This window comes from Chrysemys picta, chromosome 3 (genome assembly GCF_011386835.1).
Source record: "Chrysemys picta bellii isolate R12L10 chromosome 3, ASM1138683v2, whole genome shotgun sequence".
In the NCBI taxonomy this organism is placed as follows: Eukaryota; Metazoa; Chordata; order Testudines; family Emydidae; genus Chrysemys; species Chrysemys picta.
Window position 1 is genome coordinate 83,230,935 of NC_088793.1, and position 19,791 is coordinate 83,250,725.

Below are 19,791 nucleotides of genomic sequence, written 5' to 3' on the forward strand. Positions count from 1 at the left end.
GGAGCCTGGTTTAGGAACACGATGATTTGCGAGAGACACTTCCTACAGGGGTCGGGTAACAGGCAGCCCAGCAGCGAGGAGGCGTTTCTCCGGCCGGGAAGATGCTGGGGCTGAGAAGCGTGTGTGCTCGCGTGTGCTGCACGGCCTGGCCTCCCGCGCTGTTCTGCCCACGGATTGCGATCGCCCAGCCGGGGCCCAGGCAGGAGCCGGGAGGGGGGGGACACACAGCATCTGCCTGCCTAGCCAGCCCGACCGCTCCCAGGCCATGTCCAGCCTGACCCCACTGCTGCGCCTCTCTCACCCGGCGGCGGAGGCACGGCTCGGGCTGGCGAGCTGGGGTCTCGGAGGAGCCCTCGCAGCAGCCCCAGCGCGCTGGCCCCGGCGGGGGAGGATGGGCTGGGACAGAGCGCGCCCCCTGCCCCTCCCCTGGCGGGCTGTGTGCGTGTGAGCGCAGGGCGGGCGGGGGTCCGCGTGGGGCGGGGGGATGCTGATGAGCAGGGACGCGAGAGAAGCCCCCAGCGCCTGAGCCGGAGCCGCGGCGGATTCGGTGGCCGTGGAAGCCCCGCCCGCTCCCGGAGCCGGGGGCCGTCCTACCCCCCTCGCCTTCCACCCCCTCGGCTCCAGCCGCTCCGCAGAAGGAGCGGGGCTGGCTGGCGCGCTCGCTCGCTCCCTCTCCCTCTCTCTCTCTCCCAAACACACGCACCAGGCTCTCCCTCGCTCGCCCATGCAGACAGCAGCCGGAGCGGCGGAAGATGGCTGACTCCACAGGGCATCACCCACCCTCCAGCCCGCCTGCATCCCCGACCCTCCCCGCGCCGCTCTCGCCTCCGACACTCCCTCACGCCAGCTTCCACCGCTGAGCCAGCGACCCCCGCCCAGCCCCGCCGCCCTCCCCACTTCTGCTTCCCAGCCCCCCCACGACACCAGCAGCCATTTCATCTCCACCAGCCAGACACAAAAAATGGCAGAAATGGAGAAAGAAGGGAGACCTCCCGAAAATAAAAGAAGCAGGAAGCCGGCTCACCCGGTGAAAAGGGAAATCAACGAGGAGATGAAGGTATGTGCCTGTGAGGGGGAAGGGGGGCGCCTCTGCCCCCCCTCCTCCACCGGGCAGGGCAGTGAAATAAGAAAGGATCTCTTGTCATTTTTTTGGTAGGATGCACTGAATGTGTCTCAACTCCGCCTCCTGGGCTGAAAACAGAGCCGGATTCACAGGCTGCAAAGCCAGCTCATTGACCGCCTTTGATTGCTTGATTTTTTTTTTTAAACTCTCCCTCCTTGGGATTTTAGGCTCCTTGGGTGCATTTTCTATTACAATCCTCGCAGGTTAGCCGGAAAGCTGTGAAGTTAGGGGAGGAGGGAGGGCTTTTTCAACACTGGCTTTCTCTCCTTTTTCAGTAGCCAGCTGCAACCGTGTAATTAAAATGTCAAAGTGAAATGTTATGGTCTGAGCTGCACATCATTTTTGGACTTAGAGACAGGGACTCTCTCTCTCCCCCCCCCCCCTTCTTCCTTGCTCCTATGTTCTACATGCCTCACTTCACAGTTAATCAAAGCAGCATAGGTGCTGTTGAAAGAGAGCTGTCCGAGGGGCTGTTGTTGATAGGAGTCTATTTATTGTTTGGAGTCTATTCCTATCTGATAGGAAACTGTGCCAATCCAGCTGTTTTCCAGAGGTAGCGCTGGAGGCTGTCCCTCCAGCTGTTAGAATGGGAGCGATTGCACAAAAACACATTTCAGGATTTCTTTTAGCATTAAGTCGCAGTTCTAGGTTGGACTTGTCCTATTTTGTGCCTTTATTTTCCATGTCTATTCCCTGACCTGTATTTATTTTATACCTCTGATGTATTTTCCCCATGAGTCATACACAACTAGCACGTATTGCAGGACTTCAGCTGAACTTACTTTTTTAAAATGCAAGTATAAATTAAAACAATTGTTTTAATTGTTATATAATGATAAAACTACCATTATTTAATTTAAATGGGTAATTTATACTAAAATAGAATGTCACTGGAATATTGCTGTGAAAATGTCATTATAGATGTCATTCTATATATATAGAAACATACCTGTTAACAAGACATTTTATAATATAGCATTGATTTTCACCCAGTATTAAAGGGGAATGCTGGATACAATTCCTCCCCCACTCCCTTCAAACTGCATTACTAATTTGACTAGATATTCTTTACTGGTTAAGGTAGGCATTCTCTTTTCCATATTGTCTGTGTCCTGGAAATGTGGACTAAGGTAGTATTAGTGGTATGAACAAAATAAGGGCTAACTGATAATAAAGAGTTGCCACTGATATCCAGGGCAAACCACTCTAGATTCCACCCCCAGAGAGCGTTATTGTTTCTTTGAGAGATTTGTGACACTTCCTATTTTCAGATGGGACTTTCTAAAGGCTGTGGATAGTAACAGTAATTGCTCCTCATGATCACATAGTTTTGGGAGCTGCACAAATCTATCACATTTTAAAACACCACTTAATGCGATATATATGGAGTGCCGTTTTTAAGTTTCATAGGTTCTAGAATTACAAATTAGTTAATTTTAATCACAACATGTGAAATGTTATCCTGGCTGGATATAAAGGCTGACTGTGCTGGATCCTTTGGGTTTGTTTTGTTTACTTTGGCTGCAGGCACACTCAGTGGTTTGGGAGATAGTTGTTCTTCTACAGTATAACAGATGTTTGTCTGAAATGGTGAGGAAGAAACAAAAACAACATTGTGTGAAGGAGAAAAATTACACAATTTTAAACTATTGCTTTGGTATTAAGGATTGGAATTAACTTTGATGTAGAGTTTCGCTTTCGTAATCATTGTTTTCTGTTTAACGTTACAAACCTCAGGATTTTAACTGTATTAATAACTAAATCACAAGTTTTATGCTGATATGATTGGAATTTAGAACAGATTCTTTTTTTTCTGAGCTGGGGTAAGGTAAATGTTGGCAGTAGCTTTCACAAAGCACAGATCACCTACTAGTGCAAATTATGCTATTGAGCTAGGAGACCACATTTTTAGTAAGAGCAGTTGGTTCTTATAATCGTCTAACTATAATCAAAGAAAAAACTTAAGAAGTTTGCATATTTGTGCTGTTTAGAATGTTAAGAACTGTGGGAGGGTTCATTGTCTTTCCTGATATATTTTTGCATTTAATAAAAATCTGTTCTAGGTTCTTTTTTCGTAAACCTGAAGAGTACAGTAACATATATTGGTTACACTGTATAAAATGTGTGCAACAAAATGTCATAGAGAGCACAATGTGCCCTTTTGTAGGTTCATATCTATAATGTTCAAACAGCCTGACTGTTTCCCTTCATCTGAACTGCTTTCATCTGGACCAGTGTAAAATAAGCTCTGGTAAGTAATCACGGCAGAGCAGAAAGAAAGGAATGTATACAGCAATAGACAGCCTAAGCTGTAAAAACTGTAACCTGAGTACCAGCAGCAGATCAGATATCAAGGCTTCAAGGTAGGGGAAATGAAAGAGATGAAGGGGAGGAAAAGACGAGAGAGGGAATGGAAAAGTCAGCTTGGAAAGTGAAGGAGTAGTAGGAGGGCCCCCTCAGGGAAATTTGGCTCAGGGATTAGGGAATTTTATCATGGTGTACAGTGACCTACTCAGGTTTCAGCCCACGTTGGATCAAATTGCTTCCCTTTGCTAGCAGAAAGAAAAAGGACTGGTGTATATGTGATTTTTTTCTTCGGGTAATAAAAAGGCCATTGGTACAAGTGTCTATTTTAAGTTCAGCAAATGCAAGGCACTGTGAATGAGCAATAAAATTACCTCATCACAAAGACTTCCTTCATGATTTGCTGTTTGATATAGTCACATATTTACTCAAGAGTGATCACTAAACCCAAACTGCTCCGTTTTCATAGGTTGCATCAGTAATGTTACTTCCAGCTCAGTTTTAATTTGATTGGAAACTCGTGTTGCTTGCTGTTTCATTATGCCAGTTATTAAGTTACATTTTTGTTATCCCTAGCCCAATGTACATGACGGTTGTAACAAATTTAAATTTGATACAACATTGTGTGCAAAAAATACATGACTCTGCATAGTTTCCCTATATTACGTTTCAATTAAAAAATATTCAGATAGAAGTGTTTTGTTTCCCTGTGACCTTCACAGTTTCTCTCTTTTCCCTGATTTATTTTTCTGTCCTTCTTTCTTATATTCTCTTTTTCCCCCTCAGATTATACTTCCTACTTATCTTCAGAGATGGGTGTTCATATGCCAACAAATTGTTATTCTGAAACTAAGTCAGTGTCATTTATCACTTTGGTACTTTTCAGTGATTATTATGAATAATACAACATGTATTCTATTCAGGAATATAATGTAATCAAGGCAATCTGACACTTTAAAAAACTAGTTTAATTGTTACAGCCTAATCAATACATTAGTCTCTAAAGCCTTGGTACAGCTCTATACCTCATTCTTTCCTCCCCTCCCCATATATTCCCTCTACCCAGACTTACTTTCATGTGCTATACTACTGGGGGTAGCAGGAAAACTTAAGAATGTGAAAAAGGTGATTTGAAATATATTTTATTAAATTTGCAAGAATAAATTAATGTGATTGCATCAAGCATATTGTGCTGGAAGCTCTGATAAACAAACAAGACAATTTATCTACATGTTTAGATTTTTTGTCAATTGCAAAGTTAGCGATTAATTTGTGTTATAATTTCAGAGAGCTGCCTCCATGTGCCCTAGGGGTTTACCATCTATAAATATTCTCAATAAGTAATTTGTACCTAAAACTGGGCTTCCTTCCTGATGCCTAGAGCTTAAGACATCTGTTATAGTTTAACAGTAAACTCATCAAAAGATTCTTCAATTTAATGTTCTAATATTCCCCGTATTTAAAAGGACCACTGTCAAAATGTAACAGACACTGCAGCGCTGACTGCATTTGAAAAGGTTCTAGGGGAAACTCCTCCCTTCTCTCCTGAAAAGCAAAAAATGTGTTTGTAAAAGTAAAATCAGATAGCCTTTATCAATTGTACTATTCCAGGGCACTGTTACTATACCGTTTTTATGGAAATAGATTTATGAGATATCTACAGAGTGAATTGTATTACCTGCATGAGAGACCTGCACCTATCCTCTTTAATGGAGTAACAGGTCTGTGTATTAACTGTTTATACAAATGAGGTTGATAAATTCCACCTTACAACGCTAATAAAAGGGTGGCTGAGTGAGAAAAAAGGAAATTAAAGAAAGGTCAGGAAAATTTACTTATTGACAGTATAATATTCAAAATGGTGGCAATGCAAATGAGCAGAGAAAATGTGGACTGGAAGAAAAGTGATCAAGTTCATGTGGTGAATATACACACATTTTAATTTCCTTTATATACTTGAGGTGAATCCTCAGTGCTGTATATCTGGTGGGTCATTCATGCAAGGAAATGGAATGGAGCCACTCTGCTTCCTCCAAAATCTGAAATAAACATTCAACAGTAAAACCTAGAAGAAAATTAGTCTGACAGACTCATTCTCTTTTGTGTTTCCTGCCTCTGTCTTTGCCAGGCCTCACTCTATGAAGCCAGGACAGTCACTGTGAATAAGGTTCATAGAGAAGGAGAGAAAATAGAGAGAAAATTGAAGGAAAAACACCATTTCGTTTTAAAATATAGCCATTAGTAAAAATTTGGGAAAACTGTACTCTGTGAAGTAAGGTCAAACCTTAGGTATGTGATTACAATGAAATGAATCCTGTAAAGGGAATCAATGTTAATGGAGATAAGATTTCTGTTGCCTCATATTGTTAGTCTCATAAAAGAAATCACAGACATTCAGATCCATAAAATCTTCTTCCCACTTCCTATGAATGAGAAGTAAATTCACTTCAAATTACAATCTAACATAATGATACAGTTTTTCGAAGAGGAAGATAGGAGGGTATTTCTGTGTGGTACAAGAATAAAGAAATGATCCCGTTAGAACATGCAGTCAAATCACTGCAGAATTGCAATTTGTGGCTTTGGACTCACAGGGGGCAAAAAAGAAGATATATATATTAGGAGTTGAAGACTTTAGGGTATTGTTATTACATAACCAAGGGCTTCTGGAATACTACAGCATTTTAAGGCCAATTTCTTTGGCAAAGATGAGTCTGTTGCAAATCTTAGTAAATTCCATGGCAGTTAAGCAGATGTGATAGCACACAGCTGCACACCTACATTGTCAGCTAACATAATCCAGGAGATTTCACTTTAGCCATTCTGTGGGATTTAATTGATTCTTTCAATGCACTAGGAAATACAGCTCAAGAGATTATCAACTACTTGGGATAATAGATATATGGAGTAGGCCATGACAAAAAAATGAGCATTGTCTAGTGGTCCGAGTATGGAGGGACACAGAGTCAGGAGTTCTGAGTTCTTACTCTCAGCTGTGTCACTGATTTATTGCATTACCACGGGTATTAATCAGCCACTTTGTACCTCAATTTACCCATATGTGAAATTAATATTATCATGATTCCCTATCTCAGCGGGGTTTTGTGAAGTGTAAGGCCCCAGTCTTGCAATCAAATCTGCTAGCACAGTGATCTGCACCAGTGCAGAACTCCAGTGGGGTTCAATAGGTCTCCACATAGTCTTTGGGGTCCATGCTAATATTGCATAATAGGGACCCAATTGATTAATGAATGACATCCTGGTGTGGAGGACCTGCATGAGGTCCTCTAGACCACTCCAGCCTCCCAGTGGGGCCAGACAGTTGGGCATGCTGGCAGAGCAGCCAAGCAAAGGGCCTCTGCTCCCCATCCCCCTACACCAGAAGGTAGGTCTCTGTCCTGCTTTGACATAGATCACTGTGGAGATTATCAATTGAATGGGTTAGGAGCGTGGCCCCTGTATCTATTATATATGGATCCAGTGGCCCTATCACCCTGCACAAATGGGATAGAAGCTCTGTTTCCACTGTTTGGCCCATAGACTGAAGTAGACACCATTGGTGCATCGCCAGAGACTCATCCTGAGTGGAGGATGGATTTTATCTCACTCCCTCTTACCCACCATACTGCATCGGGATAAAGTCTGATTACACAGCCTTTATTCTGGCACCATAATATTTAGAATATCTCTTTGAGAACCTCAGATGAATGTGCTACAGGAGTGCAAAGCATTATAATTTAAACACTACAGGTCACAGAAAACCACCACAAGATACAGCTATGCATTATGTACTCCGGCCCATATTTTTGTGATTTTCCAGTGCTCAGTGGTTTGAGCATTGGCCTGCTAAACCCAGGGTTGTGAGTTCAATCCTTGAGGGGGTCACCTAGGGATCTGGGGCAAAATTGGTACTTGGTCCTGCTAGTGAAGGCAGGGGGCTGGACTCGATGACCTTTCAAGGTCCCTTCCAGTTCTAGGAGATAGGATATCTCCATTAATTTAAATTTAATTTATAAGAACAGCCATACTGGGTCAGACCAATGGTCCATGTAGCCCAGTGTCCTGTCTTCTGACAGTAGCCAATGCCAGGTGCTTTAGAGAGAATTAACAGAACAGGCAATCTTTGAGCGATCCATCCCCTGTCATCCACTATCAGCTTCTGGCAATCAAAGGCTAGGGACACGCAGAGCATGGGGTTGCATCCCTAACTATTTTGGCTAATAGCCATTGATGGATCTATCCTCCATGAACTTATCTAGTTCTTTTTTGAACCCTGTTATAGTTTTGGCCTTCCTAACATCTCCTGGCAACGAATTCCACAGGTTGTCTGTGCTTTGTTTGAATACTTCCTTTTGTTTGTTTTAAACCTGCAGCCTAATAGTTTCATTGGGTGATCCCTGGTACTTGTGTTGTGTGAAGAAGTAAATAACACGTCCTTATTCACTTTCTCTACACTAGTCACAATTTTATACACTTCTACCATATCTCCTCTTAGTCATCTCTTTTCCAAGCTGAAAAGTCCCAGTCTTTTAAATCTCTCCTTATTAATGTCTCCCCTTAATCATTTTTGTCGACCTTCCCTGAACCTTTTTCAATTCTAACATATCTTTCATGAGATGGGGTGATTAGAACTGCACTAACACTACACATGATTAAATGGATGTTTTCAGAGAAGTATCCACAATGACTCCAGGATCTTTTTCTTGAGTGGTAACAACTAATTTAGACCCCAGCATTTTGTATGTGTACTTGGGATTATGTTTTCTAAAGTGCATTACATTGCATTGATCAACATTGAATTTCATCTGCCATTTTGTTGCCCAGTCATCCAGAAGTATTCAAAGGTTTGGCACTCACCATAACCCAGATTTTACTATATTGACTTTTCAGTCCTCTGTTGGGCAGGTATTTCTGAGGACACAACTCAGGCTTAATGTGGACAAAACTGAGCTCTTAATTCTTCACCAAAACCTTCCCTCTTACTCCTTTCTTAGTCACTGTCACTCAGACACCACCGCTTCCTCCTCCCTATCACTCAGGCCTATAAACAAGGTGCCATCTTTGACTCAGCCCTCTTTCTAGACCCACACATCCAACTGTGCCTACGTCTTGCTGCTGCAGGAAAAATAATCTTTGTGGCTCATCACTTTGACCATGTTATCCACCTTATTGCATCCCTCCACTGACTCCCCCTTCTCTATTGCATCAAGCACAAACTACCTGTCTTTATTTTTAAGGCCCATTATGGTCTATTCTCACCTTAACTATCATTTCTTTTATGCTATAGAGACATAAGACCCCCACATTTGCTTCACCATTGATTGTCCATTTGTCAGATTTTCAGAAGAGTACCATCAGGCTGTCCCACATGCTAAGCCCTGTAAAATCCACAAGGTCACTACATTATCTTCCTTTACATTTCTCCTTAATACCCACCCATATCATAATGCCTAGAGAACACTTGACAATGATTAGGCAATTGCTGTGCTGTGACTGCTGATTATTCATAACTCTCTTTTTGTTTCCTCGTGCTTTGTTTGTCACATTCACACCATCTTAAACTTTATTATTATGGTTATTACTTATCTGTATTACTGTAGCCCTTAGAACCACGGACCAGGACCCCATTGTGGTAAGTGCTCTACAAACAGAACACAAAGACATAGTTTGTAAGCTCTTTGGGGAGTCTAAGAAACAACAGATGGATACAAGCAGACAAGGGAGTACAAGGAAACAATGAGACAATATTGGTCAGCATGATCGACAGTAGTATCAGCACACCTGCAGTCTAGTCATTGTCAATTTTTTTTGCAGCCATCATGGAAAAATAGAATCTTAAGAAAAGATTTGAAGGAGGATAATGAGGTGCTTTGTGACTAATTACGGGGATCCCCTTCCAAGAGAGGCAGCATGGAAAAAAGCAAGCAGGTGCTTCCAGACTTTGACTGTAAGCTCTTTGAGGCAGGGACCGCATAGCACAATGGAGCCCTGGTCTTTAGGTGCTACAACAATACTAATATTAAAATATAATAATCAAAATAAATACGATGAATTAATTTTGAGTTGTTTTTAATCAAAGGGACTTTTAAAAATAATATTTTAAAAAGATTTTTCACTCATGTTGCCAATAACATAGGACCAAATCCTACTTCCATTGAAATTAATAGCAAAAGAACAGTTGACTTCACTAGAAATAGGATCAGGTCTTTGGCTTTATTAAAATTAATAGAATTTTAAAATCACATTTACTTTTCACCATGTCACTGTTTACTTTTTGCACTTCACTCAGCTTGGATAGTGAAACTAGGCTGGTTCAATTTGTCTAGAGTTACTTAACCTTTGTGACAATGTGGGCCATTACTATCATCTTGGCTGGATCCTAAAGGCTGCAACTAATTTGTATATAGATTTATTTTCATTTTAAAAGTAAAGAATAAATGCCTACAGCCTTTATTTACATATTCCCTGACAAGTGATTAGAAATTACAGTACTCAACGGTTGAGTTCATCAACAAAGCATCCACTGGAGCTACTGAAGTTAATTGAGGTTTAAGTTAGGATCGAGTCTGGCATCTGGATTCTATCCTGTTAGGTTGGTCTTTCAGGGCTGTGTTTCCATAGTTGCAGTGTAGGAAACCAATGGAAGGCTGCATTTGCAAGGCTGTACTTCTGGGCAGGTTCCATGGACCCAATCAGTTCAGAGGCTACATTTTGAGCAAACTTGGTTTATTTAGTTTCACTTTCAGTTTCTAGTCAATTTCATTTTCTGGTTCATGATGCCTTAGCATAATACTGCTGTTTTGGGGATTTCAACATTTCAGGTGAAGTTTAATTTAAAAAAATGTTTATTGTGATTTTATTCAATCTGCTGCTTACCCACCTTCAGGCATTGTACCAGGGTCAGTAATTTATTTCAGTTGAAATGGCTGTAGCATAGTGAGATTGATTGCTGAAAAAAATCTTTGTTTTTTCTGCTGAAATGTTAAATATTTTATGATAGCATGAGACAAACTTTTGTGAATAATATATTCTAAAAACATAAGTGACTTCCAATTCCTGAGCAAAAATCATAAACAATCCTCTTTTTTCCTTATTTTCTTTAAATTACAATAAAATAAAGGTCTGTCATAATTATGTGTATCACTGAGATTTAAATGCATTACATATTATATACTAGATTTGAAAAATGAACATTAGTCTGGAGGAGGTGGAACAAACTTGGCAGTTCATGGTACACTGCAAATAGAATTCAATTTATGCATTCATCTCTTCGTTCCAAATGATTATTGATTACATAAATAAGTAGGCAATTCTTCTCTTTCAGAACTTTGCAGAAAACACTATGAATGAGCTCCTTGGCTGGTATGGTTATGATAAGGTTGAATTGAAAGATGGAGAAGATATTGAATTCAGGAACTACTCTGCAGATGGGGAGAGCCGGCAGCACATTTCTGTTCTCAAAGGTAATGACATTTAATGTTCCTTTGTTCATGCAAAGAAGGATTAACTATCGCAACCTGCCAGAAATGGCTTGCACTGGGATTCATGTTTTGTTGCTTATTCTGTGGCTGATTTAAATATACATCTCTGACAGTGCCTTCCAGTAAGCAGAAAGCAATAGAATACAAGTGTACAACATTTAACAACATAGCAGCTAATATGGCCTTACTAATGTATCTCCAACAGTAACATTTTTTGAGCCAATTGAAACTCATGCACCCAAGATTCCAAGGAGCTGCCAACAAGTTTTTTTTTTTTTTTAAAGGAAATGTGGAAATGTTTTCTTAGCAGTCTGGGTCTAATGAACCTTCCTTCTGACAAAATTGTTGGGCTGAGGCTTTTGATAAGGTCAGATGTTGAACTAGAATGTGCAGAATGTATGAAAGAGCCATGAGTAGTATTTATAAAGGTTAACTTAATAATGTTTTTTATTTTAATATATTATTTCCTGAAAGTGCATTAGAAAGGCTTAAGGGGCGGAGCTTGTTTGGGTTCAGCATATCTGGTCCTTCATGTACTGTATATAAATTTGTTCAAAATCTAAACAATGGGATTCAGTCTTTTTGTTCAGCAGTTCAGTTGCTACCTTTTGACTCTTCAGCCACACCAGATGGATAGGGAATTGCAATCACAGTGAAAAGAAGAGCATTTCTTCAGAGTAAAAGAGTAGAAAATTGCTGGATCTTGACTTATCCAACAAGAATTTCTCAAAGCTGAGGTAAAAGAGAGAAAATTACAGAGGCTTTGCACTGTTGAACTGCAACATTCCGCTGCATATATGGCCACCAGTCTCTGGGGTTTCTTTATGGTGGCATGCAGCAGCATTGTATTCAGTGGGGCTTGATATGAATACTGGCAACAAAGAGCCCAATACTGGAGGAGAGGGTGCTAGATAAAAGGTGGAAAAAGTAGAGGTAAGATAAAAGAATTTAATTGTATAGACATTAAATGTTTGCAGCCATTAGTTGTATATGTTATTGATACAGTAATTAGTATTTGTATTCCATTTAAAATATAATATGTGTAAGCCATCTTTAAAATAACTTGTTCCTATGTCCAATGTATTTTATTTTCTTCTTACATTTTAATAAACAAACCTTACATGGGATTCTCTACAGCCACAATCTATGAGGAATCAAATTTGTGGCACAGTTTAAGAATAAGTCTTTATAGTATTTTGCTCACCATGTAAAATAGATAGGATCATATGTATAATTTTAAACACATGACACAAGTCATATGTTTTGTAGTACAAACAAAGATGCTGAATACCTGTGCCAGGTAGAAATCTTTGGCTTACAGAGTCTTTAGGGGAAAAAGTACTTTGCTTTTGTTGTGAAAAGAGGAAGAGCTATTCTAGGATCTTATTAAATCCTGTTCCTTAGTGAGTTAAAGTACAGTAGAGAAATGCCTGTAAATAAGAGTTCAAATGTGGTTTTGTATTAAAGAATTACAATTATAACAACATTTAGCAAATATTTTTCTAAAATTTCAATTTTTTTGTTATTTTCTTTATCTTCTTTTCCATTATTACTAGTTATTGGAGTGGAATAAAAGGTTCTCTTATTTAATCAGTCTACTCCTTTTGCATAATTCATCCGATGACACCACAATCCAGTGTGTGACATCACAATTCACTGCCATGAAAATAATTGATTTCAAAGACAGTGGAGTGTGATGTCACTGAATAAATTGGGCATACTCAGGCCATGTAAAAGAAAGAGAGCCTGATTTTTTAAAACAGTACAGCAAAGTTTAATGCAGTTTTTAAAATTTTGCTGGAACGTGGTAGAGGCTTTTGAAGGAGAAAATATTTTCATTTTTATTGTTTGCTCTTTTTGTTTTAGAAAAATATTATATCAGATTAGTGAAAATATGTAGGGGCACCTAAGCCACACTTCTGCCATACTGTATGATTTGTTCTTTTTCTTTTACAGAAAATTCTTTGCCAAAACCAAAATTACTTGAGGACAGTGTTATTTCACCATACAATATAAACACAAGCTATCCAGGGCTTGCCACAGGAAATGGACTTTCAGACTCACCAGCAGGGTCAAAGGATCATGGGAATGTACCCATTATTGTACCATTAATTCCACCACCTTTCATAAAGCCACCAGCAGGTAAATCACATAACAAACATTTTAAAGAATTATAACTATCGTAGATAGCTATTCTGACCTTGTTAGATTGCGGCTCATTTGTAAAAGGTTTAATTTAATTTTTTTGAAAGGCTGTCACAGTAGACTTATAAGGATCCTTAGGTAGGAAGTAGCAGAGTGACTTTATTTGCTAGTATTATTGTAAAATTCTTGTCAGTATCATGGCAGGCAAAATTCTGTACCTATTTATATTGCTTGTGAAACTCTGGAAGTTGAATTATACTGTCTCAGCAATTCATAGATTCATAGATTCTAGGACTGGAAAGGACCTCGAGAGATCATCGAGTCCAGTCCCCAGCCCTCATGGCAGGACCAAATACTGTCTAGACCATCCCTGACAGACATTTATCTAACCTACTCTTAAATATCTCCAGAGATGGAGATTCCACAACCTCCCTAGGCAATTTATTCCAGTGTTTAAACACCCTGTCAGTTAGGAACTTTTTCCTAATATCCAACCTAAACCTCCCTTGCTGCAGTTTAAGCCCATTGCTTCTTGTTCTATCCTTAGATATTCAACAATATCTGTTTTAAACAAATGATTTCATCCCAGAAGACTGTCTCAGTTCTCATTGAAATTCTGGACCATTGTCCTTTGGGGATTTTATATGATGCAAATGCTATTCCTAGAGATTGTACTGAAATGTTTTAAAAATTCCATGAAATTCTTATCTGGAGCAATTTTTCCAACATGAATTTTCTCAGAGTTAGTTTGAGAAATTATTTATTCCATACTGCATGCTGTTTACTATTATCTGCTAAAGTAACTGTTATGGCTACACTAGTGTATATAATTGCTGTTATTATTTACTGTCGAACACACTTCAATAATTGATGAATTTATATAGCAGCAGGCTCAATCCTGCTTCCATTGAAGTTACTGGGAGTGTTGTTGAACTGGGTTAACGTCACTGGGGGTAGAACTGGACCTAGAATGTACTAAATATGTATCAAAGAACATCACTATTTCTTTATTAGAGAATTCAGGAACATGGTGATGTATTTAATTATTAAGGTCCCAGTCATGCAATGGATTCCTGCACCCATACAGAGCCCCTCTGACACTGGGCAGAGCAGCTTGCAGGATCAGGGGCCAAGTGTGGAATGGCCTTCTCTACACTTCAACACATTTACAAAAGTTTAATTTAAAATACATATCTATTTTTGTGTTAATATTTTATTTGACAGGAAGCTGACAGTTGGTCTCCTGAATTATTTTATTGCCATTTCATTTTTAGTATTAAAGGGTATTTTAATATTTTGAAAAAATTTCAAACATATTATTAAATCTATTCTTGCCAAAAATTTTCCATATATTTTGTACAATTATTGCTAATTACCAGAGCTATTTGGGCCCGCTCCTTCAGCCTTTGCACAGCAAAAGATCTCAGCCATATGGGCTGAATCTTAAAATGGGGTTAATCTGCCCCTGAACATTTAATCAAGGGCTTGTATTTCCCAGGCTATCTTCTCTTTCAATTTGATTCAAGACTGAAGTCATAATGCTGAATTTTGTGGCAACACTATTATGTTATTATAACACAGGGCTATGACATGAATTGTGCATGCTGTCATAATTGATGAATTTAAATAACAGCAATCAAGCAGGAAAAGATAGACTATGCCGTCGAAAAACAAATAACCTCAACCATAGCAATGGGGACACAGGAAAATACTGGCCAAGCAGATTTATTTCTGCTCTTCCCCCATCCACTTACCAAGTGTGTTCCAGAGTCCACCAATAAAACTGACCTTCAAAGTATTTTTTAAAATTGTTCCTCCCACCATGCTTTTGGTACTTTATGATGTATAACTAAGATCTGAAGGTAGGGTTTTTTTTAAGGTATTTTCTCTATTTTTTTAAACCTTTTTTGCCTTACAAATATTATGATGCCAAGTCTGATCTGTCATGTTCCTGTTTGAGAACTTTTGGGTGTCTTGGAGAAGTGTATCATGAGCTCTTTCACTATCTGAAGGGGCTGGAGTATTGAATATGTAACAAAGTTATCTTTCTCCCAAGTGTTCACTGTGCAATAAATATGATTTTTTTTTTGAAAACCAAATGAAAACCTAAAGAGTTTTAAATAGTCTGCCCAAACTCACCTCACCTCTCAACTGTTCAACTTTTAATATGAACTTAATAAAATACTAGATGCTTTTAAAATTTTACCCCAGATACAAGTGTGAATGTACAAAACTGAAAATTCCCAAGTTGATGGCCCTTCCCTGAGAATACTCTTCCCCGAAACATTTAATTCTAGACACTATTATCAAGAATACCTCAGCTGACCTGATCTGCTGGGGAAGCATGTTAGAAAAGAAACAGACTCAGCCAGCACCCAAATCATACAGGCTTTGTAGATCAACATCAAGAACTTAAATTGCACCTGGAAGCAAACAGTAAGTGAGTGCAGTTTTGAGAGAAGTGGTGCAATATGCTTCTTGTGGCTAATGTCCCCAAACAGGTGGGTAGCTGCATTTTGTGCCAGCTGCAGCTTCTGAATGATGTTTCAAGTTAGTCCCAAGTACAGCATATTGAAACAATATGATACCAATAATAAAATTACTTCTACCTAGCCTTAGAAAAATCTTGTGTTCCACAGACCAATGTAAAAGGAAAAGAGAATTTATTTCTACACAATAACAAATGATGTCAAAATAACAAGGAACAAGGTATAGCAGCCAGCAACATTACAGAAAAAGAATAATATTTGTACTGGAACCATGATGCTAGTATTTAATGTACTAACATACTAACCTGTATTCTGCAGTCTTTAGTCACACACTGAATAGTATTTTCTCACCTTCAGCTAATAGGATTATTCACATGAGTAGGGGTTGCAGAGTCTGGCCCCAAAATGCAGGAGAGAACACATTTCCTTCCCACTGGCTCTTCACTTGTAGAGATTTCACTGTTTCAGGTACTCTAGTCATACCAGATGTTCTCTTTGGCTCTCTCCCTCTCAAAGTCCTCACAGTGGGGAGCATTAACTCTCTGTGCCTCTGTAGGACTGATGGAGTACTAAACCCCCAATGCTTCTTCTGTGGGCCACTCTGAACAGCTTGAAGATCCCAATTGTGTCTCACCCTGAATTGTTCCACTACAGGCAAACACAACCAAGTCCTATTACTATGACATTGCTTTAGTCTAGAATTTAGCTTATATGTGCCAGTGTTGCATCCTCAAGTGTTTTTTGCTGTCACTTTTATGGTCATTTACAGCATTCCTTGTACATCTAAAACTTCCTTTGACTCTCAATCTAAAGGGTAGGGCCCTTCAACAGTTCTCCAACTGCAGCTCCTCATGCTCTCAGATATGGAATTCTGGCCAAGTAAAGAACCATCACTTTAGTTGTGTGTATATGTTGGCAACATCAACATTTCCTGTTAGATTACGTGCTCAGTTTGGATTCAATCCCAAACCCATTGAATTCTGTAGGAACCTTTCCATTGATTTCAGTGAATGTTGGATTGGATCCTTATTGCCTGGCATCATAGCCCAAATGGAGGTGCGGAGATGCCCCACCCCAAAGGGAGCTTTTGGAAGCACAATTGCTCCACAAGAAAAGGGGAACGTTGCCACTGTGCCACCCCTTGTATTGGGTGCAGTATGTGCTGCCAACCAGTCCATGTGGGGCTGGCTATATGAGGGAGGGGGGCAGAGTCTTGGCCCTTTCGGGAAGGGGTGCAACAGCAGGGGAGCAGAAGGACTGCCATTGTGCCTGGGGCATGCACAGGGGTGCAGGGAATAACGTTCCTTCCCCCACCCTCTTCTCTATGCCTCTGTTTTATAGAATAAATCAGTTATTTTAAGTAGCTTTGACTCTGCTCAAACAACAGCTGGCTCCCTGCTACGCTGCACTGAGTGGGGAAGCAGTTGTCAAGGGGAGCAATGAAAGGGAAGGAGGACTGCTTCTGAGCTGACCTAGCATCCAAAGGGCAAAAATACAGGGATAAAATGATCTCCTATTCACCCCCCCACACACGATAGTTTATATTTTTTTGGGAGGGATCTTAAATCCTCCAAGCCCTTGAACGGTGCCAGCTCTGTTCCTCTGCACCACATTTCTTCACTTGGTAATTTCAAAATGATAAGGACTGCTGTTGCACTGAAAGGTTTGCAACCATCAAGGCATTTAAAAAAAAGTGTGATGTATAATGTCTGACCCTACAAAACTGTTATCACTATTATTGTGGCCCAAAGAATACCAGAGTGAAGGAGATAAGGTCTCCTGAGGCCAAACAAAAGCATTTCTAATATCTGGGTCCTGTAAAGTAAGCATGTTTAGATTTTGGAAGTGACATTAAATCGGATTATAAAACTGTATATTTGAAAAAAAATCATGAAAACTTGGAAGAAGGAAATGTTATGTTTGAATGCTAAGATGAATAACTAAGAGAGGTATTTTATAGAAATAAATGAGCTATATCCTTAATCAGAGCTGGATATTTGAATGGAAGTTTACAATTTTGTTACAAGTGCACTTAGGTAACTCAGACTCATTATTATTATAACAGAGTACCTGCAATGCATAAAAGTAGACATTAGTTCTAGCCCTAAGGACTCTCTAGAAATGTGTGCTGTAAAAATTATCAAGATTCAAATGCTATAGGAAGAATTTAGAAGTATGGGATGAATTTTAAAATGCTTTCTATCCAGGGTTTATAAACTTGGTTGTAAAAATTAACTTCAAGATTACCTATTTAAATTCCCCATGGTCCCATAACTGTATTCCCAATCCTTCCGTCCTTACTCAGGCACAGCTCAATGGCAGTTTTGCTTAAATAATGGCTGCAGGACTAGCCCTAATTTTATATACTGAGGTGGTTTCAATGTTAGTATACTCTGGCTCCCAGGTCATTATTTTCCAACTCTTATTCCCTCTTCTGATTTCATTTGACACTGATCTGAGCAATGTTTTACTATTTTTCCTATTGCAGGTTTAACTTTCTAACAATTCCACAACCATGATTCTTCTTGTGCTTACTACTTGACGTCATCTCCTCTTGTTTTCTTTGTTTGAAATTATTGTAGTCCATTAATCTGTTTTCTTTTCTGTATGAATGAAAGGAATTAACCAAAGGCTTCTCTGGGCTCCTGAGGCTGATCGAAAAAGGTTACAAAATGACTCAGTGTCTCTGAAAATTGTGTATGTGTATTTGGAAGGACTGTGTTGATGGAGTTTGTTAGGCTATTTTGTCCATGGGCCAACACTGGACATTTGTACCTGTCTGCTACCATCGCTGGTTTTCACCTCCTTTGTATTTCAGAACTAATATTCCTTTAGGGTGAACAGGCATCCTGTTCCCACTTGAATTTTTTCACCATTTCCATGTGGTACATGTGTACTGTCCAGTAGCGTTAATAGCAACAGAGGGTCCTGTGGCACTTTTAAGACTAACAGAAGTATTGGGAGCATAAGCTTTCGTGGGTAAGAACCTCACTTCTTCAGGTGCATCTGAAGAAGTGAGGTTCTTACCCACGAAAGCTTATGCTCCCAATACTTCTGTTAGTCTTAAAGGTGCCACAGGACCCTCTGTTGCTTTTTACAGATTCAGACTAACACAGCTACCCCTCTGATATGAGTAGCGTTAATGTAGCTTTTATATGTGTCTATTTGTTATTTATCCACATTCATTTTTTCAGATACAATTATCTAGCTTACAGTGATAATAGGTTGTTTTTATGTTGTTTTAAGATGCCACTAGTTGCCAGTCTTCTCGACTTCCAGCACCTTGTCAATGCTTTTTGCTCTCTTTGGTCAGCAGAGTGTTTTTTCTTTGTGCCAGAAAGAAAATCGTGACGTCCACACGTGCACTGTAATAGCATGTGATGAATAAGAAGGAAGTTCCCACACTCCTCTTGTAATCTGTGCCTATGTGCTTGCATGCTTAAATCCTGCCCACATGCCAGTATACATTTGTGTTATACATTTAGCTCTGATTGAGCTATATATGAGAATATGCCTCGTAACTCAGGCATAGAAAATAGAGGGAAGCAGTGGTTTCCCAAAACAACTTTTAAAAGAACTGGGATACTCCATTTTACCAATCTTTTTACCATTTTGCCTACTTCAAGAGATTGACTTTCAAAAGGAAACATTATAGAGTCACTGTAGTGATTCCACAGCTACAGTTTTAACAAGCTTTCCATTACAAGCCATTTTTCTGATTTCCTTCTCATAACTGTTTTATAATGCTGCTTTCAACACCTGAAATTTGTCAAGCATGTCATCTAGTCACAAGATCATTGCTTGGATATGGTGGTGATGGATGTCCTAGAAAAACCTCCAGATTTTTTTTTTTTAAATTGAGGTTAGTCAGACAAGACATTTTAAACATCTGAGTGTGAAAAATTATTTTGGAGGAGTCTGACTAGGGAGTATTTTATCTCAAAAGCTGCTTGGTTTGGAAAATCCAAATTGGTTTTATTTGATTGTCTGCAATGGAAAGCTAGAGGTTTAGGATTTGAGAACTCCAGAATGAACCATTATGCATATTCTGGCAGGTCCCAGTACAGCTAATAAAGTTTGATTTTTAACACTTCAGATGCTAGAGAATCTAAGATTTCATTCTTTAAAAAAATAAGATTTTGTCCCTTTCATTGCAAAAAATAGTCTTGAAAAAGGGTAAAAAGGTTGACTGTGTGCCCCAGTGAATTAAATAAAATTCATGGTTCTCTCCCAGCTAGGGGCTAATAGG

The 19,791-nt window shown here is 39.5% G+C and overlaps 1 protein-coding gene across 5 annotated transcripts in view; it reads left to right on the forward strand.

The window, feature by feature from the left end:
- The first annotated feature begins 489 nt into the window (after positions 1-489).
- SOBP (sine oculis binding protein homolog) overlaps positions 490-19,791 on the forward strand; it is a 152,021-nt gene continuing 132,719 nt past the window's right edge. For 2 of the 5 annotated variants that reach the window (XM_065588308.1, XM_005287672.5), the window contains exons 1-3: positions 490-1,057; positions 10,752-10,890; positions 12,865-13,050. In XM_065588308.1, the coding sequence (XP_065444380.1) occupies positions 962-1,057; positions 10,752-10,890; positions 12,865-13,050 (421 nt within the window). In that variant the 5' untranslated portion in view covers positions 490-961. Of the gene's footprint in view, positions 1,058-4,148; positions 4,281-10,751; positions 10,891-12,864; positions 13,051-19,791 lie in introns of those variants that run through there. The other 3 variants (XM_065588310.1, XM_042857667.2, XM_065588311.1) reach the window with 3 other exon arrangements.